This window comes from Heterodontus francisci, chromosome 39, assembly GCF_036365525.1.
Source record: "Heterodontus francisci isolate sHetFra1 chromosome 39, sHetFra1.hap1, whole genome shotgun sequence".
Taxonomy (NCBI): Eukaryota; Metazoa; Chordata; class Chondrichthyes; order Heterodontiformes; family Heterodontidae; genus Heterodontus; species Heterodontus francisci.
Window position 1 is genome coordinate 42179336 of NC_090409.1, and position 24495 is coordinate 42203830.

Sequence of the window (24495 nt, forward strand, 5' to 3'; positions counted from 1 at the left end):
ACACTTACAATATCCCACTCCTGTTAATAAATGTACTGATAGTTACACACAGTACACTGAAAATATCCCACTCCTGTCAATAACTGTACTGATAGTTACACACTGGAAACTGACAATATCACACTCCTGTTAATAACTGTACTGATAGTTACACACTGTACACTGTCAATATCCCACTCCTGTCAATAACTGTACTGATAGTTACACACAGTACACTGACAATATCCCACTCCTGTTAATAACTGTACTGATAGTTACACACTGTACACTGAAAATATCCCACTCCTGTTAATAACTGTACTGATATTTACACACTGTACACTGAAAATATCCCACTCCTGTTAATAACTGTACTGATAGTTACATACTGTACACTGACAATATCCCACTCCTGTCAATAACTGTACTGATAGTTACACACCGTACACTGTCAATATCCCACTCCTGTTAATAACTGTACTGATAGTTACACACAGTACACTGACAATATCCCTCTCCTGTTAATAACTGTACTGATAGTTACACACTGTACACAGACAATATCCCACTCCGGTTAATAACTGTACTGATAGTTACACACCGGACACTGTCAATATCCCACTCCTGTTAATAACTGTACTGATAGTTACACACAGTACACTGACAATATCCCTCTCCTGTTAATAACTGTACTGATAGTTACACACAGTACACTGAAAATATCCCACTCTTGTTAATAACTGTACTGATAGTTACAAACTGTACACTGACAATATCCCTCTCCTGTTAATAACTGTACTGATAGTTACACACAGTACACTGAAAATATCCCACTCTTGTTAATAACTGTACTGATAGTTACACACAGTACACTGAAAATATCCCACTCTTGTTAATAACTGTACTGATAGTTACAAACTGTACACTGTCAATATCCCACTCCTGTTAATAACTGTACTGATAGTTACACACAGTACACTGACAATATCCCTCTCCTGTTAATAACTGTACTGATAGTTACACACTGGACACTGACAATATCCCACTCCTGTTAATAACTGTACTGATAGTTACACACTGTACACTGAAAATATCCCACTCCTGTTGATAACTGTACTGATATTTACACACTGTACACTGAAAATATCCCACTCCTGTTAATAACTGTACTGATAGTTACATACTGTACACTGACAATATCCCACTCCTGTCAATAACTGTACTGATAGTTACACACCGTACACTGTCAATATCCCACTCCTGTTAATAACTGTACTGATAGTTACAAACTGTACACTGACAATATCCCTCTCCTGTTAATAACTGTACTGATAGTTACACACAGTACACTGAAAATATCCCACTCCTGTTAATAACTGTACTGATAGTTACACACTGTACACTGACAATATCCCACTCCTGTTAATAACTGTACTGATAGTTACACACTGTACACTGACAATATCCCACTCCTGTTAATAACTGTACTGATAGTTACAAACTGTACACTGACAATATCACACTCCTGTTAATAACTGTACTGATAGATACACACTGTACACTGACAATATCCCACTCCTGTTAATAACTGTACTGATAGTTACACACTGTACACTGACAATATCCCACTCCTGTTAATAACTGTACTGATAGTTACACACAGTACACTGACAATATCCCACTCCTGTTAATAACTGTACTGATAGTTACACACAGTACACTGAAAATATCCCACTCTTGTTAATAACTGTACTGATAGTTACACACAGTACACTGAAAATATCCCACTCTTGTTAATAACTGTACTGGTAGTTACACACTGTACACTGACAATATCCCACTCCTGTCAATAACAGTACTGATAGTTACACACTGTACACTGACAATATCACACTCCTGTTAATAACTGTACTGATAGATACACACTGTACACTGACAATATCCCACTCCTGTTAATAACTGTACTGATAGTTACAAACTGTACACTGACAATATCACACTCCTGTTAATAACTGTACTGATAGATACACACTGTACACTGACAATATCCCACTCCTGTTAATAACTGTACTGATAGTTACACACTGTACACTGACAATATCCCACTCCTGTTAATAACTGTACTGATAGTTACACACAGTACACTGACAATATCCCACTCCTGTTAATAACTGTACTGATAGTTACACACTGTACACTGACAATATCCCACTCCTGTTAATAACAGTACTGATAGTTACACACTGGACACTGACAATATCCCACTCTTGTTAATAACTGTACTGATAGTTACACACTGTACACTGACAATATCACACTCCTGTCAATAACAGTACTGATAGTTACACACTGTACACTGACAATATCCTACTCCTGTTAATAACTGTACTGATAGTTACACACTGTACACTGACAATATCACACTCCTGTCAATAACAGTACTGATAGTTACACACAATACACTTAAAATATCCCACTCCTGTTAATAACTGTACTGATAGTTACACACTGTACACTGACAATATCCCACTCCTGTTAATAACTGTACTGATATTTACACACTTTACTCTGACAATATCCCACTCCTGTTAATAACTGTAATGATAGTTACACACAGTACACTGAAAATATCCCACTCTTGTTAATAACTGTACTGATAGTTACGCACTGGACACTGACAATATCCCACTCCTGTTAATAACAGCACTGATAGTTACACACTGTACACTGACAATATCCCACTCCTGTTAATAACTATACTGATAGTTACACACCGTACACTGACAATATCCCACTCCTGTTAATAACTGTACTGATAGTTACACACTGTACACTGACAATATCCCACTCCTGTTAATAACTGTACTGATAGTTACACACAGTACACTGACAATGTCCCACTCCTGTTAATAACTGTAATGATAGTTACACACTGGACACTGACAATATCCCACTCCTGTTAATAACTATACTGATAGTTACACACCGTACACTAACAATATCCCACTCCTGTTAATAACTGTACTGATAGTTACACACTGTACACTGACAATATCCCACTCCTGTTAATAACTGTACTGATAGTTACACACATTACACTGAAAATATCCCACTCCTGTTAATAACTGTACTGATAGTTACACACTGTACACTGACAATATCCCACTGCTGTTAATAACTGTACTGATATTTTCACACTGTACATTGGCAATATCCCACTCCTGTTAATAACTGTACTGATAGTTACACACTGTACACTGACAATATCCAACTCCTGTTAATAACTGTACTGATATTCACACACTGTACACTGACAATATCCCACTCCTGTTAATAACTGTACTGATAGTTACACACAGTACACTGAAAATATCCCACTCCTGTTAATAACTGTACTGATAGTTACACACTGTACACTGACAATATCCCACTCCTGTTAATAACTGTACTGATATTCACACACTGTACATTGGCAATATCCCACTCCTGTTAATAACTGTACTGATATTCACACACTGTACATTGGCAATATCCCACTCCTGTTAATAACTGTACTGATAGTTACACACTGTACATTGGCAATATCCCACTCCTGTTAATAACTGTACTGATAGTTACAAACTGTACACTGACAATATCCCACTCCTGTTAATAACTGTACTGATATTCACACACTGTACATTGGCAATATCCCACTCCTGTTAATAACTGTACTGATAGTTACACACTGTACATTGGCAATATCCCACTACTGTTAATAACTGTACTGATATTCACACACTGTACACTGGCAATATCCCACTCCTGTTAATAACTGTACTGATAGTTACACACTGTACACTGTCAATATCCCACTCCTGTCTATAACTATACTGATATCCACACACTGTACACTGTCAATATCCCACTCCTGTCTATAACTATACTGATATCTACACCCTGTACACTGTCAATATCCCACTCCTGTCTATAACTATACTGATATCTACATACTGTAAACTGTCAATATCCCACTCCTGTCTATAACTATACTGATATCCACACACTGCACACTGTCAATATCCCACTCCTGTCTATAACTATACTGATATCTACACCCTGTACACTGTCAATATCCCACTCCTGTCTATAACTATACTGATATCTACACACTGTACACTGTCAATATCCCACTCCTGTCTATAACTATACTGATATCTACACACTGCACACTGTCAATATCCCACTCCTGTCTATAACTATACTGATATTCACGCACTGTACACTGTCAATATCCCACTCCTGTCTATAACTATACTGATATCTACACACTGTACACTGTCAATATCCCACTCCTGTCTATAACTATACTGATATCTACACACTGTACACTGTCAATATCCCACTCCTGTCTATAACTATACTGATATCTACACACTGTACACTGTCAATATCCCACTCCTGTCTATAACTATACTGATATCTACACACTGTACACTGTCAATATCCCACTCCTGTCTATAACTATACTGACATTCACACACTGTACACTGTCAATATCCCACTCCTGTCTATAACTATACTGATATCCACACACTGCACACTGTCAATATCCCACTCCTGTCTATAACTATACTGATATCCACACACTGCACACTGTCAATATCCCACTCCTGTCTATAACTATACTGATATCCACACACTGCACACTGTCAATATCCCACTCCTGTCTATAACTATACTGATATTCACACACTGTACACTGTCAATATCCCACTCCTGTCTATAACTATACTGATATCTACACACTGTACACTGTCAATATCCCACTCCTGTCTATAACTATACTGATATCTACACACTGTACACTGTCAATATCCCACTCCTGTCTATAACTATACTGATATCTACACACTGTACACTGTCAATATCCCACTCCTGTCTATAACTATACTGATATCTACACACTGTACACTGTCAATATCCCACTCCTGTCTATAACTATACTGATATCTACACACTGTACAATGTCTATATCCCACTCCTGTCTTTAACTCTACTGATATCTACACACTGTACACTGACAATATCCCACTCCTGTCTATAACTATACTGATATCTACATACTGTCCACTGTCAATATCCCACTCCTGTCTATAACTATACTGATATCTACACACTGTACACTGTCAATATCCCACTCCTGTCTATAACTATACTGATATCTACATACTGTACACTGTCAATATCCCACTCCTGTCTATAACTATACTGATATCTACACACTGTACACTGTCAATATCCCACTCCTGTCTATAACTATACTGATATCTACATACTGTACACTGTCTATATCCCACTCCTGTCTATAACTATACTGATATCTTCACACTGTACACTGTCAATATCCCACTCCTGTCTATAACTATACTGATATCTTCACACTGTACACTGTCAATATCCCACTCCTGTCTATAACTCTACTGATATCCACACACTGTACACTGTCAATATCCCACTCCTGTCTATAACTATACTGATATCTACATACTGTCCACTGTCAATATCCCACTCCTGTCTTTAACTATACTGATATCTACACACTGTACACTGTCAATATCCCACTCCTGTCTATAACTATACTGATATCCACACACTGTACACTGTCAATATCCCACTCCTGTCTATAACTATACTGATATCTACACACTGTACACTGTCAATATCCCACTCCTGTCTATAACTATACTGATATCTTCACACTGTCCACTGTCAATATCCCACTCCTGTCTATAACTATACTGATATCTTCACACTGTACACTGTCAATATCCCACTCCTGTCTATAACTCTACTGATATCCACACACTGTACACTGTCAATATCCCACTGCTGTCTATAACTATACTGATATCTACACACTGTACACTGTCAATATCCCACTCCTGTCTATAACTATACTGATATCTTCACACTGTACACTGTCAATATCCCACTCCTGTCGATAACTCTACTGATATCTACACACTGTACACTGTCAATATCCCATTCCGTCTATAACTCTACTGATATCTACACACTGTACACTGTCAATATCCCACTCCTGTCTATAACTATACTGATATCTACACACCGTACACTGTCAATATCCCACTCCTGTCTATAACTATACTGATATCTACACACTGTACACTGTCAATATCCCACTCCTGTCTATAACTCTACTGATATCTACACACTGTACACTGTCAATATCCCACTCCTGTCTATAACTATACTGATATCTACACACCGTACACTTTCAATATCCCACTCCTGTCTATAACTATACTGATATCTACACACTGTACACTGTCAATATCCCACTCCTGTCGATAACTCTACTGATATCCACACACTGTACACTGTCAATATCCCACTCCTGTCTATAACTATACTGATATCTACACACTGTACACTGTCAATATCCCACTCCTGTCTATAACTATACTGATATCTACATACTGTACACTGTCAATATCCCACTCCTGTCTATAACTATACTGATATCTACACACTGTACACTGTCAATATCCCACTCCTGTCTATAACTATACTGATATCCACACACTGTACACTGTCAATATCCCACTCCTGTCTATAACTATACTGATATCCACACACTGTACACTGTCAATATCCCACTCCTGTCGATAACTATACTGATATCTACATACTGTACACTGTCTATATCCCACTCCTGTCTATAACTATACTGATATCTTCACACTGTACACTGTCAATATCCCACTCCTGTCTATAACTATACTGATATCTACACACTGCACACTGTCAATATCCCACTCCTGTCTATAACTATACTGATATCTACATACTGTACACTGTCAATATCCCACTCCTGTCTATAACTATACTGATATCCACACACTGTACACTGTCAATATCCCACTCCTGTCTATAACTATACTGATATCCACACACTGTACACTGTCAATATCCCACTCCTGTCGATAACTATACTGATATCTACATACTGTACACTGTCTATATCCCACTCCTGTCTATAACTATACTGATATCTTCACACTGTACACTGTCAATATCCCACTCCTGTCTATAACTATACTGATATCTTCACACTGTACACTGTCAATATCCCACTCCTGTCTATAAGTCTACTGATATCCACACACTGTACACTGTCAATATCCCACTCCTGTCTATAACTATACTGATATCTACATACTGTCCACTGTCAATATCCCACTCCTGTCTATAACGATACTGATATCCACACACTGCACACTGTCAATATCCCACTCCTGTCTATAACTATACTGATATCCACACACTGTACACTGTCAATATCCCACTCCTGTCTATAACTATACTGATATCCACACACTGTACACTGTCAATATCCCACTCCTGTCGATAACTATACTGATATCTACATACTGTACACTGTCTATATCCCACTCCTGTCTATAACTATACTGATATCTTCACACTGTACACTGTCAATATCCCACTCCTGTCTATAACTATACTGATATCTACACACTGCACACTGTCAATATCCCACTCCTGTCTATAACTATACTGATATCTACATACTGTACACTGTCAATATCCCACTCCTGTCTATAACTATACTGATATCCACACACTGTACACTGTCAATATCCCACTCCTGTCTCTCACTATACTGATATCCACACACTGTACACTGTCAATATCCCACTCCTGTCGATAACTATACTGATATCTACATACTGTACACTGTCTATATCCCACTCCTGTCTATAACTATACTGATATCTTCACACTGTACACTGTCAATATCCCACTCCTGTCTATAACTATACTGATATCTTCACACTGTACACTGTCAATATCCCACTCCTGTCTATAACTCTACTGATATCCACACACTGTACACTGTCAATATCCCACTGCTGTCTATAACTATACTGATATCTACACACTGTACACTGTCAATATCCCACTCCTGTCTATAACTATACTGATATCTTCACACTGTACACTGTCAATATCCCACTCCTGTCGATAACTCTACTGATATCTACACACTGTACACTGTCAATATCCCACTCCTGTCTATAACTCTACTGATATCTACACACTGTACACTGTCAATATCCCACTCCTGTCTATAACTATACTGATATCTACACACCGTACACTGTCAATATCCCACTCCTGTCTATAACTATACTGATATCTACACACTGTACACTGTCAATATCCCACTCCTGTCTATAACTCTACTGATATCTACACACTGTACACTGTCAATATCCCACTCCTGTCTATAACTATACTGATATCTACACACTGTACACTGTCAATATCCCACTCCTGTCTATAACTATACTGATATCTACACACTGTACACTGTCAATATCCCACTCCTGTCTATAACTATACTGATATCTACACACCGTACACTTTCAATATCCCACTCCTGTCTATAACTATACTGATATCTACACACTGTACACTGTCAATATCCCACTCCTGTCGATAACTCTACTGATATCCACACACTGTACACTGTCAATATCCCACTCCTGTCTATAACTATACTGATATCTACACACTGTACACTGTCAATATCCCACTCCTGTCTATAACTATACTGATATCTACACACTGTACACTGTCAATATCCCACTCCTGTCTATAACTCTACTGATATCTACACACTGTACACTGTCAATATCCCACTCCTATCTATAACTCTACTGGTATCCACACACTGTACACTGTCAATATCCCACTCCTGTCTCTAACTCTACTGATATCTACACACTGTGCACTGTCAATATCTCACTCATTTTTTTAAATTTTCCAATATATACTTTATTCATAAAAATCCTTAAAAAAATACATTACAAAACTATTCCAAACAGCACCCAGTTATATGATACAAAGAGTTCAGAGGAGATCAGTTTCCTTCAATACAGGAGTGAGTTGCCTCACAACACTTCCATTTCATTTTTCATGCCATATGCATTTTACAGCAAACATATATTTTCTGGATAGAGTACAAGGGGTTTTCCATGGATCCAGCCCCTCAGTTCAGCTTTTTTGGGGGACCTTACACTGTGGTCTTCCCCCATTGAGCCTTTGCTGCGGCTGCCCCAAGCTTTAGTGCGTCCCTCAGCATGTAGTCCTGGATCTTGGAATGTGCCAGTCTGCAACATTCGGTGCTGGACAACTCTTTGCGCTGGAAGACCAGCAAGTTTCTGGCAGACCAAAGGGCGTCTTTCACCGAATTGATGGTCCTCCAGCAGCAGTTGATGTTTGTCTCGGTGTGCGTCCCTGGGACCAGCCCGTAGAGCACAGACTCCTGTGTTACAGAGCTGCTTGGGATGAACCTCGACAAAAACCACTGCATCTCTTTCCACCCCTGCTTTGCAAAGACATATTCCAGGAGGAGATGGGCAACCGTCTCTTCCCCACCACAGCCACCTCGAGGGCAGTGTGTAGTGGGGCTGAGACTCTGGGCATGCAGGAAGGATCTGACGGGGAGGGCCCTTCTTACCACCAGCCGAGCTACATCTTGTTGCTTGTTTGAAAGTTCTGGTGATGAGGCATTCTGCCAAATGACTTTGGCGGTCTGCTCGGGGAACCATTCGACAGGATCCACCATCTCCTTTTCCCGTAGGGCCTTGAGGACTTTCCGTGCATCCAGCCTGATGGATTGGTGGTCAAAGGTGTTTTCCCGCTGAAACTTTCCCACGAAGGATAGATGGTACGGCACAGTCCAACAGGATGGAGCGTTCCGCGGCAATGTGACCAGGCCCATCCTTCACAACACCGGGGACAGATAGAACATCAGCACGTAGTGACACTTGGAGTTTGCGTACTGGGGATCTACACACAGCTTGATGCAGCTGCACACGAAGGTGGTCATCAGGATGAGGGTGATGTTAGGTACATTATTTCCGCCCTTATCCAGAGATTTGAACATCGTGTCCCTCCGGACCCGTTCCATTTTGGATCCCCTGATGAAGTGGAAAATGGCTCGGGTGACCGCCACGGCGGAGGTGTGGGGTATGGGCCAGACCTGCGCCACGTACAGTAACAACGTGAGCGCCTCGCACCTGATGACCAGGTTCTTACCCACAATGGAGAGAGATCGCTGCCCCCACATTCTCAGATTGTGTTGTACCCTGGCTACTCGCCCCTTCCAGGTTTTGGTGCACGCCCCGGCCCTTCCGAACCATATCCCCAGCACCTTCAGGTAGTCTGACCTGACGGTGGAGGGGACAAAGGATCGGTCAGCCCAGTTCCCAAAGAACATGGCCTCGCTCTTGCCGTGGTTGACATTGGCTCCCGAGGCCAGTTCGAACTGGTCGCAAATGCTCATCAGTCTGCGCACGGACAGCGGATCCGAACAGAAGACGGCGACGTCATCCATGTACAGGGAGGTTTTAACCTGAGTGCCCCCGCTGCCTGGGATTGTCACCCCTCTTATGCTCGCATCCTTCCTAATAGACTCAGCAAAGGGTTCAATACAGCAAACAAACAAGACCGGGGAGAGAGGACAGCCTTGTCTGACTCCAGTTTGGATCGGGAAACTTTCAGATTCCCACCCATTGATTGAGACTGCGCTACTGATGTTTGTGTAGAGCAGTTTGATCCAACTGCAGATTCCCTCCCCAAACCCCATTTTGGAAAGCACGTCCATCATGTAGGTGTGCGATATCCTGTCAAAAGCCTTCTCCTGGTCCAGGCTGATGAGGCAGGTGTCCACCCTCCTGTCCCGTACATAGGCGATCGTATCCCTGAGTAGCGCGAGACTATCAGAGATCTTCCTGCCGGGTACAGTACAGGTCTGATCAGGGTGGATCACCAACTCCAGAGCAGACTTGACTCGACTGGCTATGACTTTGGACAGAATCTTATAGTCAACATTAAGCAGTGAGATGGGCCGCCAATTTCTGATTTCTGCCCTCTCCCCCTTCCGCTTGTAAATGAGGGTGATGATGCCTTTTCTCATGGATTCTGACATGCTGCCGGCCAGGAGCATACTCTCGTATACTTCCAGCAGGTCCGGCCCGACCCAGTCCCACAGGGCCGAGTACAACTCGACCGGTAAGCCGTCGCTTCTGGGAGTTTTACTCATCTCAAAGGACTTGACAACCTTTGTCAGCTCGTCCAGAGTTCATGGCTTGTCCAGTCTCTCCCTCCTGCTGTCATCTAAGACCTCTGTGATAGATGACAGGAAGGACTGGGAGGCTCTGCTGTCTGTGGGCTTCGCGTCATACAGCCCAGCATAAAAGGATTTGCTGATCCTTAGTATGTCGGACAGCGAAGACGTTACCGAGCCATCCTCTTCCTTCAGGCTGCTGATAACAGAGCTCTCTCTGTGTACCTTTTGGAAGAAGTAACGGGAGCATGTCTCATCCTGCTCAACAGAGCGGACTCTGGACTGGAAGATGATCTTGGAGACCTCCATGGCAAACAGCGAGACCTGTTGGCTCTTCACCTCTTGGAGGTCCTCCTTGACCTCGACCCCCATCGACTGTAACCGGAGTAGATTTTGCATACTTTTCTGGAGTCGGGACAGTTCCCTCTGTCTCTCTCTCGCCTTCTGAACACCTTTGTGGATGAAGAACCTCTTGATGTTCTCCTTAATCGCTTCCCACCAGTGAACTGGAGACTCAAAGAGGGGTTTCACGGTTCTCCAACCTTTGTAATCCCTTTTGAGTTCCTCAACGTTCTCTGGGGTCAGCAGTGTCGCATTGAGCTTCCATGTCCCTCTGCCAACCCGCTGGTCGTTCTGTAAGTGACAGTCGGCCAGTAAGAGGCAGTGGTCGGAGAAGAACACCGGCTTGACGTCGGTGGATCCGACCGTGACAGCACGGGACACAAACAGGAAGTCAATCCTGGAACGGGCAGACCCGTCCGATCTTGACCATGTGTATCTGCGCTGCGCTCCGTCTGCAGGTTTGCTGAAGACGTCGTGCAGTTTGGCATCCTTAACTGTTTCTATTAGGAATCTGGACGTAGCGTCCAGTTTGCTGTCATGTCTGCCGGATCGTCCAGCCGCATCGATGATGCAGTTGAAGTCACCGCCTAGGATGACCGGCCTGGACGTCGCCAGCAGCAGTGGGAGCTGCTGGAAGACGGTCAGCCGCTCGCTGCGTTGTACCGGGGCGTACACGTTGATCAACCGGAGCGGAGCGTTGTTGTACATCACGTCTGCTACGAGGAGGCGGCCGCCCACCACCTCCTTAACTTCGGAGATGGTGAAGTTACCTCCCCGCAGCAGAATACCCAGGCCGGAGGAACGGAAATCATCACCTCCTGACCAGATCGATGGCCCGTGGGACCACCATCGCGACCACTGCCTGTAGGTGCTGAGGTGTGGTATTCCACAATCCTGCAGACACAGTAGGTCGGCTTTGACCTTGGCGAGGTAATCCAAGGTTGAAACACATCGCGTAGTAGATTTAATGCTACGCACGTTAATGGAGGCAATCTTTATACCCATTGAAAACCGGATGTTGCTTACCACACCAGGTGTCCTTACTAACCCCAGTCCTTGGGTATGTCCCTCCACACACGTAGTGTACACAAGCTGTTGTACATTGTCGGGCTCGAAATCCCTCCTGGTTTTTCGAGGAGGGTACGTTCTGCTGGGGTGATATCGGGGGAGGGGGGATCTTGTAGGCAGCAAGGTTTGAGCTGTCCTCCGCTCGAGGTATCTTTCCCCTCTGTTCCTCCTAGAGGAGGTTTCTGCTCTCGGTGTCCCGGAGCTGGGATGCGCTGGGCATGTCGCTAGGTTCAGCGCTTTGGGTTTGGGGTGCGCTGGGCCCATCACAGCCTCCAGTGCCCGGGGACTGGGGGGCTTTATCTTCCATCTCCTTGGAGTTCTGCTGCCTCTTTTGCAGGTACTGTCGTTCCGGCCGTTCCTCGTCCAGTGAGGAGGAGCTGCCGTAGTCTGTCTCAGACGGTAACCTCCTCTTTGCCATTGGCTTGGGTGGTGGCCTGTTCCATTTTTGGAGGTTTTTTTCTTTGTGGTTTTCCTTTGTACCACTTGCCACTGGCCTGTTTGTCCCACTGCTGCCTCCTCCTCCGTTGATCCAGTCTGTGGAGGAGGAGTTTCCGGGCGCAGGGTAGGTGCTGGGTCACTGGTTTCTGCTGCCTCCCTTTTCTTCTCCTCCTCAGGTAGACTTTCCTCGCTGCGGAGAAGGTTGCTTGTCTCCTTCCCACCGGACTCATTCACCGTTCCTTCTCCCGGCCTTTCCTTGGACCTTGCCTCCTGAGCATAACTGAGGCAGTGTTTGGGGCAGGTTGTGTAGAGGTGGCCTGCCTCACCGCACAAGTTGCAACACTTAGTCTGCTTACAGTCCTTGGTCTGATGGCCTTCCTCCTTGCAGTTCTTGCAAACAACCGTACTGCAGTTGGCTGCCATGTGACCAGATTTGCCACAGGTGTGACAAACTCTGGGCTACCCAGCGTAGACCAAGACGCCTCGACTTCCCCCGATAGCGAAGCTGGAGGGGAAGGTGGATGCTGGCTCCGTTGGCATCGACCTTCAAGGTCACCTTGACCTGCCGCTTGCTGGTCCAAATCCCAAATGGGTCCTGGAAATCAGTGCTGCTGCCGGCCACCTCGACGTACCTGGCGAGGAAGGTGAGTACATCCACCACCGGAACATGGTCACCACCCGGTCCCGCTGTGACGGCAGCGTGAAGAGTGGCTCCACTGTGAGGATCGACAGCGGTGCCCGGTTTCCCTTCTCCTTGAACACCTTCAGGAACTTGCTGCATCCCGCCATGTTCTTGAAAATCAGGTCGAAATATCCACTGCTGGGGAAGTCCTGCAGGCAGAAGATGTCCGCAGCTTGAAATCCACAGCAATCGATCAGCATTTTCTTAATGAAGAAGGCGCACTCGATGGATGGACCTCCTTTGCTATCTTTCACCGCCACACTATCACCTCCCTGGCCTAGAGCTTTGGAGTTGGTTGCAGCCATTTTTTTGCTTGAAGATTTCCCGGGACAGGCACTAAAACCCCAACCAATAGGAAAACAACCACCACAGTTGATCTCCAATCCCAAAGGGCCGAATGCCATAACTACGGTACTGAAACCGCCCCTAGAAAACCCAAAACGAATTCCCTCCCTAAACCTCTCCGCCTCTCTCTCTCTCCCCTCTTTGAAGACGCTCCTTAAAAACCGACCTCTTTGACCGAGTTTTTGGTCGCCGGTCCCTAATGTGGCTCGGGGTCAAATTTTGGTTTATAATGCTTTTCTGAATTGCGTTGGGATGTTTTATTACATTGAAGGTGCGAGAGAAGTATAGGTTATTGCTGTTGTTGTCATTAAAGAACTTGTAGATGCTTTAACCACTATCTTCCAAAGCTCTCCAGATCCAGGAGATTGTCCCTTGAGAGTGGAAAGTTGCAGCTGTAATTCCATTATTAAAGAGTGGGTGAGAGTCCAGAGACAGAGAGCAGCGGGAGCAGAGAGAAAGAAAGAAGAGAGCAGTGGGAGCAGAGAGAGAGAGAGCAGTGGGAGCGGAGAGAAGAAGCAAGAGAGAGAACAGCGGGAGCAGAGAGAGAGAGCAGCAGGAGTGGAGAGAGGGAGAGAGAGCAGTGGGAGCGGAGAGAGAGAGCAGCGGGAGCAGAGAGAGAGAAAGAAGAGAGCAGTGGGAGCAGAGAGAGAGAGAGCAGTGGGAGCGGAGAGAAGGAGCAAGAGAGAGAACAGCGGGAGCAGAGAGAGAGAGCAGCAGGAGTGGAGAGAGGGAGAGAGAGCAGCGGGAGCAGAGAGAGAGAGAGCAGCAGGAGTGGAGAGAGAGAGAGAGCAGTGGGAGCGGAGAGAGAGAGAGCAGTGGGAGTGGAGAGAGAGCAGCGGGAGGAGTGAGAGAGAGAGCAGTGGGAGCGGAGAGAGAGAGAGCAGTGGGAGAGGAGAGAGAGAGCAGTGGGAGTGGAGAGAGAGAGAGAGAGCAGTGGGAGCGGAGAGAGAGAGACAGAGCAGTGGGAGTGGAGAGAGAGCAGCGGGAGGAGTGAGAGAGAGAGCAGTGGGAGCGGAGAGAGAGAGAGCAGTGGGAGAGGAGAGAGAGAGCAGTGGGAGTGGAGAGAGAGAGCAGTGGGAGCGGAGAGAGAGAGACAGAGCAGTGAGAGTGGAGAGAGAGCAGCGGGAGGAGTGAGAGAGAGAGCAGTGGGAGCGGAGAGAGAGAGAGCAGTGGGAGAGGAGAGAGAGAGCAGTGGGAATGGAGAGAGAGCAGTGGGAGCAGTGAGAGAGAGAGCACTTTAGTTGTAGGTGGTACTAGTATTTAATAAGCAAATAAATTCTCCTATTCATAAGAATTATTCTAAGTTAATTAAGAACGTAATTAAAGTGAATTAACTAATAGCATAAGTAACAATGGCAGGTCAGGTGTTATGTTGCAGCTGTGGAATGTGGGAGCTCCTGGATGCCAAGGTGATCCAGGACAAACATCTGCAGGAAGTAGAAACAGTGAGAGGAATTCCGGATCAGGATTATTGATCTGGAAGCCGAACTGCAATCACTGCGCAACATATGCGAGGAGGAGAAATTCCTGGACACTTTGTTCCAGAAGACGGTCACAACTCTTAGAACAGGGTCATCTGTTATGGTCAGCAGTGAGGGACAGGAGGATGTGACCATGAGTGAGGCAGGTAAAGGGACCAAGCAGACAGCAGTGGAGGAGGGGCAGACTTTGCGATTGTCAAACAGGTTTGAGGCGCTCTCAGCCTGTGTGGATGAAAGCGAGGTCGACAAGGTTGGTGAGCAGACGGGCCAAGGCATTCTGGTACAGGAAGCCATTCAGGGGGGGGGGGGAACAAAAAGGAATGTAGTGGTAGTAGGGGATAGTATCGTGAGGGGGATTGACACTGTTCTGTACAGCCGAGAGCGCAAGTCCAGAAGGCTGTGCTGCCTGCCCGGTGCCAGGGTTTGGGACATCTGCTCGAGACTGGACAGGAACTTGGAGTGGGAGGGGGAAGATCCAGTCGTCGTGGTCCATGTAGGTACCAATAACACAGGTAGGTCTAGGAAAGAGGTTCTGCTTAGACATTATGAGGAGCTAGGCACCAAATTGAAGAGCAGAACCTCAAGGGTAATAATCTCTGGATTATTACCTGAGCCATGTGTCAATTGGCAGAGGGCACATAAGATTAGTGAAATGAATATGTGGCTCAAAGACTGGTGTGGGAGAAGTGGGTTTTGGTTCGTGAGGCACTGGCGTCAGTACTGGGGAAAGTGGGGGCTGTACTGTTGGGATGGTCTACACCTGAACCATGCTGGGACTAGTGTTCTAGCAAACTGTATAACTAGGGAAGTAGAGAGGGCTTTAAATTAAACAAGGGGGGAGAGGAATCAAGCCTGGGTCGATGTAACAAATCAAGGGGTAGAGTCCAGGCAGGAGAGCAGAATAGTAATATGGGAACTGAAGGACAGAGAATGGCAGGAAGGGACAGAGAGAAAAGACCTAAGAACACACCAACAGTCAAGACTAGATGTTACGAAGATAACAAAAAGACAAAACTAAAGGCTCTGTATCTGAATGCACGTAGCATTCATAGCAAAGCAGACAAACTGATAGCACATATTGAAGTAAATAAATATGATCTGATAGCCATTACAGAGATGTGGCTGCAGGATGACGAGGATTGGGTCCTGAATATTGAGGGGTATATGACATTCAAGAAGAATAGGAAGCTAGGTAAAGGTGGAGGGGTAGCACTGTTAATCAAGGAGGTCATTGGTGCAATAGTTAGAGATGACCTTGGTTCAGGAGATCAGGATGTAGAATTGGTTGGGGTGGAGATTAGGAATAGTAGGGGAAAGGAGTCACTAGTGGGAGTGATCTACAGGCCCCCTTACAGTAACCACAATGTAGGACGATGTGTACAAGAAGAAATATTAGGTACTTGTGATAAAGGGAGGGCACTAATCATGGGTGATTTTAATCTACATATAAACTGGAAAAATCAGATTGTCAATAGTAGTCTGGATGAGGAGTTGTGGAATGCTTGGAGATAGCATGTTCTGGACCAAACAGAGAGCAGGTTATATTATATTATATTGCTGTTGTGTAATGTGATAGGATAAGGCACCTCTAGGCAGCAGTGACCACAATATGATTGAATTTTACATCCAGTTTGAAAGAGAGAAGAGTGGGTCTAAGACTAGTATTTTAAGTTTAAATAAGGACAACGATGTGGGCATGAAAGCTGAGTTAGCTGAAGTGAACTGGGTTACTAGGCTAGGAGAGGTCAATAGAGAAGCAGTGGCAGACATTTAAGGGGATATTTCAGAATGCTCACAATAAGTATTTTCCTACTATAAAGAAAAATTCGAAAGGGAGGGCCCACCATCCGTGGTTAACTAAAGAAGTTAAGGAAAGCATCAAACTTAAGGAAAAAGCATATAATTGTGCGAAGGTGCGTGGCAGGTCAGATGATTGGTCAGAATATCAAGAACGGCAGAGAATGATTAAAAGGTTAATCAGGAGAAAGAAATTAGAGTATGAGAGGAAGCTAGCTAGAAACGTAAAAACGGATAGCAAGAGTTTCTCCAGGTATTTACAAAGGAAAAGAGTAAGTAAAGTGAGTGTTGGTCCTCTGTAGAATGAGAATGGGAAGCTAATAGCAGATAATAAGGAAATGGCAGATGAAATGAACAAAATTTTGCTTCTGTCTTTACGAGAGAGGATACAAGAAACATTCCAGTACTAGCTGTAAATCAGGAGGTGGAAGGAAGAGAGGAACTTGGTGAAATTGCAATCACCAGGGAAACGGTACTGAGCAAAGTAATGGAGCTGTGGGCTGACAAGTCCCCGGGTCCTGATGGAATTCATCCGAGGGTCTTAAAAGAGGTGGGGAATGAAGTAGCAGATGTATTGGTGTTAATTTTTCAAAATTAGCTAGATTCTGGAATGGTTCCATCAGACTGGAAAGTAGCAAATATAACCCCTCTATTCAAGAAGTAGGGGAGGCAGAAAACAGGTAACTGAAGGACAGTTACTTTAATGGCTGTCATGGGGAAGGTGTTAGAATCGATCATGAAGGAGGTTATAGCTGGGCAATTAGAAAAGCTCAAGGTAATCTGGAATAGTCAGCATGGTTTTGTGAAACGGAAATCGTGTTTAACCAATTTATTGGAGTTCTTTGAAGGAGTAACATGCGCTGTGGATAAAGGGGAGCCCGTTGATATACTGTACTTGGATTTCCAGAAGGCATTTGACAAGGTGCCACATAAAAGGTTATTGTGCAAAGTAGGAGCTCATGGTGTAGTGGATAACATATTAGAATGGATAGAAGATTGGCTGGCTGGCAGAAAACAGGGATTTGAACACAGGCTGTCGAACTGTTAGCCCAGTAACATAAACACTACTATCTCCAAGACTCCCTCCGGTTGGAGAGTCAGTGATGAGGGGGCTGATCTGGAAGTTATAACTGTGACTCAGAGAGATGGAAGAAGGCTTTGGATCTATGATACCACTGGAAGTGCTCGAGCATGAGACCATTGCACCTTTCAGAGAGGACATGAGACAGAGACAGACAGGAAATCAGGATTGATTTGGGATCGATCTGGAGATAATCTTCGATTTCTTCGCTCTGTACATTTCTAAAGGGACAACAGTGAAGGAAACATCATTCACCAGTCACAACTTCATTCAGCCCAATACCAAGTGGTGTTTCCCCAGTTTGAATGCCTGTTTCTGAAGAAAGAGAGTTAACTAGTGATAAACTAGCAGTATCAGACATTAAACCACAGTCACAAATCTTCGAAGACGCTGCACATCGGCGGGACAAGTGCCTCTTTCTGTGCCGCAAACCTTCGGAGATCAGCATTCACAGACAGGGAGCTAAAAGGATAAGTGGCCGGAAATTTAGTCAAAGAGGTAGGTTTTAAGGAGTGCCTGTTGGGAGAGACCAGAACTCGGGGCCATCAATATAAGAGAGTCACTAATAAATCCAATGGGGAATTCCGGAGAAACCTCTTTCCCCAGAGAGTGGTGAGAATGTGGAACTCGCTCCCACAGGGAGTGGTTGAGGTGAACAGTATCGATGTATTTAAGGGGGAAGCTGGATAAACACATGAGGGAGAAAGGAATAGAAGGATATGGTGATAGGGTGAGATGGAGAGAGAGGGGGGGGGGGGTGGGAGGAGGCTCGTGTGGAGGAGAAACACCAGCACGGGATTAGATGGGCCGAATGGCCTGTTTCTGTGCTGTAATGTTCTTTATAATGTGAGATAACAAACTCCCTTATCAGACACTGCAGGCAACCGTCCTGAACTGTTCAGAGGCTGCTCCAAATCATCTTACTAAGAAACCCATAGAGGGTGTTGAGCTGACTGTGACTGATAACATTTCAAATCAGGTGACAGACATGCGTCATAACTAATGCAAGGAGCACACGTGCAATATAAAGTCTTGTGCATCACCCGATTTCCTTCCGTCGAACACTGAAGCCTCTGTGAGATATCTTGGAGAGTTAAGGGTTAATAATGGACCCGAGCTGTCGAATAATGACTTTCCAAAGTAAAAAAAATTAGCATCAGTTTGCATTTATATTGCACCTTTAACATCAGAAAGTGTCCCAAGGCGGTGTGTCCAAATAAAGAGCCCAAGCCGTCAGGTGATATTCCACAGGTGAACAGAGGTCAGATTTTAAACAGCATCTGAAAGGAGGAGAGGGAGAGAGAGAGGCGGAGAGGTTTAGGGAGGGAATTCCAGAGCTTAGGGCCCCCAGGCAGCTGAAGGCACGGCCGCCAATGGTGGAGCGATGGGAATCGGGGGGACGGGCGAGAGGACGGAATCAGAGTCATTGAGTCATACAGCACAGAAACAGGCCCTTCAGCCCGTTTTCCAGCACTTGGCCCGTGGCCTTGTACGCTATGGCATTTCAAGTGCTCATCTAAATACTTGTTAATTGTTGTGAGGGTTCCTGCCTCGACCACCCCTTCATGTCCCCCCTCAGCCTTCTCTGCTCTAAGGAAAACACCAGTCTCCAGTCTGTTAACTTTAATTCCAACCCCTGGCATTGTAGCAGTGACTTTAGAACTGAATTTCATTTCGATATCATTGGCTACCAGTGAGTAAAACACATTAATAATCTTCCTGATACACTGTAACATCATAAAGCATTTCCACACTGACACAAGGTAGATACAGAGTAAATCTCCCTCTACACTGTCCCCATCAAACACTCCCGGGACAGGTACAGTACGGGGGTTAGATACAGAGTAAATCTCCCTCTACACTGTCCCCATCAAACACTCCCGGGACAGGTACAGCACGGGGGTTAGATACAGAGTAAATCTCCCTCTACACTGTCCCCATCAAACACTCCCAGCACTGGTACAGAACGGGGGTTAGATACAGAGTAAATCTCCCTCTACACTGTCCCCATCAAACACTCCCGGGACAGGTACAGCACGGGGGTTAGATACAGAGTAAAACTCCCTCTACACTGTCCCCATCAAACACTCCCAGGACAGGTACAGCACGGGGGTTAGATACAGAGTAAAGCTCCCTCTACACTGTCCCCATCAAACACTTCCAGGACAGGTACAGCACAGGGGTTAGATACAGAGTAAAGCTCCCTCTACACTGTCCCCATCAAGCACTGCCCAGGACAGGTACAGCACGGGGGTTAGATACTTTCTGCGGCCTGGACAAGTCCGTGTTCCACGTTTATATAGAGTTTGCAAGGTTGCAGCCCCTCTTTGAGTATCTGAAGGGGCTGCTCCTCAAATTCTGGCTGCATTTCAGTCCCACGCTCCTGATCTTTGGGCACCCGGTGCGGAGGGGCTTGGGCCGGGAGGAGGATCTCCTCGTCGGTCTGCTCCTGGGCCTGGCCAAGGTGGCAATTCACAGGTCCAGGTTGCGGGCCGTCGGGGGTTCTGTCCTCCCCGATTGCCTGCCCCTCTTCCACGGTTACGTTCGCGCCCGGGTGTCCCTGGAAAAGGAGCATGCGGTGTCCGCCGGTACGCTTGAGGCCTTCCGCGACCGGTGGGCACCGCAGGGACTGGAGTGCATCGTCGACGCCGAGAATGGCATTTTAATTTGAGTTTTTTGTTTATTTATCTGGTTTTAATAAAGTTATTTTAAAACTGTAAATATGTACATAAAGGGGGCCTGAGGAATAAAGGCCCCCCGATAAAAAAAAAAAAAACGGGGGTTAGATACAGAGTAAAGCTCCCTCTACACTGTCCCCATCAAACACTCCCAGGACAGGTACAGTACGGGGGTTAGATACAGAGTAAAGCTCCCTCTACACTGTCCCCATCAAACACTCCCAGGACAGGGACAGCACGGGGGTTAGATACAGAGTAAAGCTCCCTCTACACCGTCCCCCATCAAACACTCCCAGGACAGGTACAGGACGGGGGTTAGATACAGAGTAAATCTCCCTCTACACCGTCCCCCATCAAACACTCCCAGGACAGGTCCAGGACGGGGGTTAGATACAGAGTAAAACTCCCTCTACACTGTCCCCATCAAACACTCCCAGGACAGGGACAGGACGGGGGTTAGATACAGAGTAAAACTCCCTCTACACTGTCCCCATCAAACACTCTCAGGACAGGGACAGGACGGGGTTTAGATACAGAGTAAAACTCCCTCTACACTGTCCCCATCAAACACTCCCAGGACAGGGACAGGACGGGGTTTAGATACAGAGTAAAACTCCCTCTACACTGTCCCCATCAAACACTCCCCAGGACATGGACAGCACGGGGGGTTTAGATACAGAGTACTATGATAAAAAGGAACTGGTTTGAATTCCCCTCCATGTGTGTAATGATATTTTAAATTTGAAAATGAAAGGTATTGATCTGCACACACACACACACACACAGACACACACACACACACACACACACACGGAACTGTTTTTTCCATGAACTTTGAAAGTGGTGGCAGAAGTTCTAAGGCAAACTACAAAAACATTGAAAAGAATATGCGGTAAGTACAATAATGTGAAACGTGAGTGTTTTGAGAATTGAACGCTGGCACACTGAGACATTTGTCCGGATCAATTTGTTGACCTTACCACTTCGAACCAATAACACACAGACGCTGATGAGGGCACACGTCAAACTCCTGGACTCTGCCATTGTCTCATTCCCTCTTCTCCAGGGCTATTGTCACTACTGCTTCAGATCCTTTGAATGACTCTTCATCCACTGTGCCTGCGGGTGCAGTTTCGATTCAACTGCTTTATCAGCTCAAGACATGATACAACAGCCCCAGTTCCAGTGAAGGCGTTGCCCAATATTACCACCCTTCTGGGCTCAGTAATCATTTCCCGCTCGCTCACACATTGCCGCAGTCTCTGTCAATGAAAGGACTGTCACTTAAACTGTGCATTTCCCCAGCTCGGGACGTCTCGAAGTGCCTCACAGGGCTGGCCTTCATTTGAGGTCGTGCTGTGGGAAAACGCGGCAGACGTTTGGTGCACAGCAAGATCCCACAAACACAATGACCCGGATCATCTGTTTTCTTGGTCAGGGAGGTCGGTTTTTTAAGGAGCGTCTTAAAGGAGAGAGAGAGAGAGAGAGAGAGAGAGGCGGAGAGGTTTAGGGAGGGAATTCCAGAGCTTAGGGCCCCCGGGGCAGCTGAAGGCACGGCCGCCAATGGTGGAGCGATGGGGATCGGGGGATGGGCGGGAGGCTGGAATTGGAGGAGGATGCAGAGATAGGCATTGGGGAATTAAATTCACCGAATTCAATAAAAGCTGGAATAAAATATCTCGACTCAGTCCCGATGACCATGAAACTACCAGTTTGTTGTTAAAAAAAAGGTCTGTTTCACTGATGTCCATATGGTATCGGGAAAATAAGATGGATTTGGTATCGGTAGGAGAACATTTAGGGAACAGTGATCATAATATCATAAGGTTTAGGTTAGCTATGGAAAAGGACAAGGAAGAACCCTGAGTAAAAATGCATTTAACTGGGGGGAGGACCAACTTGAATGGGGTGAAAATGGATCGGTCCCAGGTTAATTGGAATCCAAGATTGGCAGGCAAAAACTGTTGCAGAACAACACACTGGCTTTAAAGAGCAGATAGTTCGGGGACAGTTGAGGTACATTCTTACGAGGGGGGGGAGAAATAGGACAGACGGATCCAGAGCTCCCCCCGGATGACGAGAGAGATAGAGAGTAAAATGAAGCAGAAAAAAGGCACACATGACTGACGTCAGGTGGTTAATGGAATTGAGAACCAGGCTGACTATAGAGGGTTCAGAGGGGAAGTGAAGAAAGAAACAAGAGAAGCAAAGAGAGAGTGTGAGAAGAGACTGGCAGCTAACATAAAAGGGATCTTCTATGAGCATATATACAGTTCAAGGGTATTAAGAGGTGGGGTGGGATCAAAAAAAAGCGATTTATGCATGGATGCAGAGGGCATGGTTGAGGTAATAAATTATTACTTTGCATCTTTCTTTACCAAGGAAGAAGATATGGCTGTGACCACAGTAAAAGAGGAGGTAGCTCAGGGGACCAGTGGGGAGCCCAAAACCCCACCTCCTGGATTCGTACAAGAGTGACATGAAGGCCCCAAATGTCGACTATCGCACCCGAGAGTCACCAGCTGGCAAAAGAGGGAAAATGGCGACAGATCCCGTGGACGGACGTGCGCACGTCACGCCGAGCAGTTCCGACGGCAGCTTGGCAACAGGCGCCAAAGCCAAACTCACAGCCTCACCTGTGGCAGAACCTGCCTCTCGAGGATTGGCCTTCAGAGGCATCAGCAAAGGTGAGTAGACACCCCTCCCCCTCCGCCCCCACCGAACTGGATTGCGCTCCGTGTGCCCATCATCTTTCAGATGTGGAAGATTGGAGGATGCGAAGAAACCTGGGAAAAGTGTGGATTGATTAAAGAAAGCCAGCACGGATTTGTTCGGGGCAATTCGTTTTTCACGAACCGGCTGGAGTTATTTGATGAGGAAACAGAGAGGGTTGCTGAGGGTTAATGTGGTGTCCATGGACATTCACTGTTTGATCCTGTGCATGGATAACACAGGGCGAATGGCCTGCGTTTGTGCTGTAACCCATTCCCTGATTATATACCTTGGCATGACAGAACAATATATAAACACCAATTAATGCTGCCCAAACTTGGGACAGGGACGAAATGGCAGATCTGAACAGAGGGAGGCAGCAGAGAGTTGGAGGAGTGAAGATTCAATTCTTACCAAGTGGCAATGAATCATTTTAAACATTTCACCTGCTCCAGTCACTCTCTATCCGATCATTTTGTTCAAAACGAGTGTCCCAGAACACGTCGGCACCAAGTGTGTGCAACAGAGCAAATACAGTCACTACATCTCTGTGTATACTGTATGTCCCCATTATCACTGTCTCTGTGTATACTGTATGTCCCCATTATCACTGTCTCTGTGTATACTGTATGTCCCCATTATCACTGTCTCTGTGTATACTGTATGTCCCCATTATCAAGGTCTCTGTGTATACTGTATATCCCCATTATCACTGTCTCTGTGTATACTGT

The 24495-nt window shown here is 45.4% G+C and overlaps 1 protein-coding gene across 1 annotated transcript in view; it reads right to left on the minus strand.

Moving 5' to 3' along the window:
- LOC137352793 (mucin-22-like) overlaps positions 1-22198 on the minus strand; it is a 191329-nt gene extending 169131 nt beyond the window's left edge. The window contains exon 1 of the mRNA XM_068018621.1: positions 22033-22198. Coding sequence (XP_067874722.1) covers positions 22033-22096 — 64 coding nt within the window. The 5' untranslated portion in view covers positions 22097-22198. The remainder of the gene's footprint in view (positions 1-22032) is intronic.
- Positions 22199-24495: the final 2297 nt, after the last annotated feature.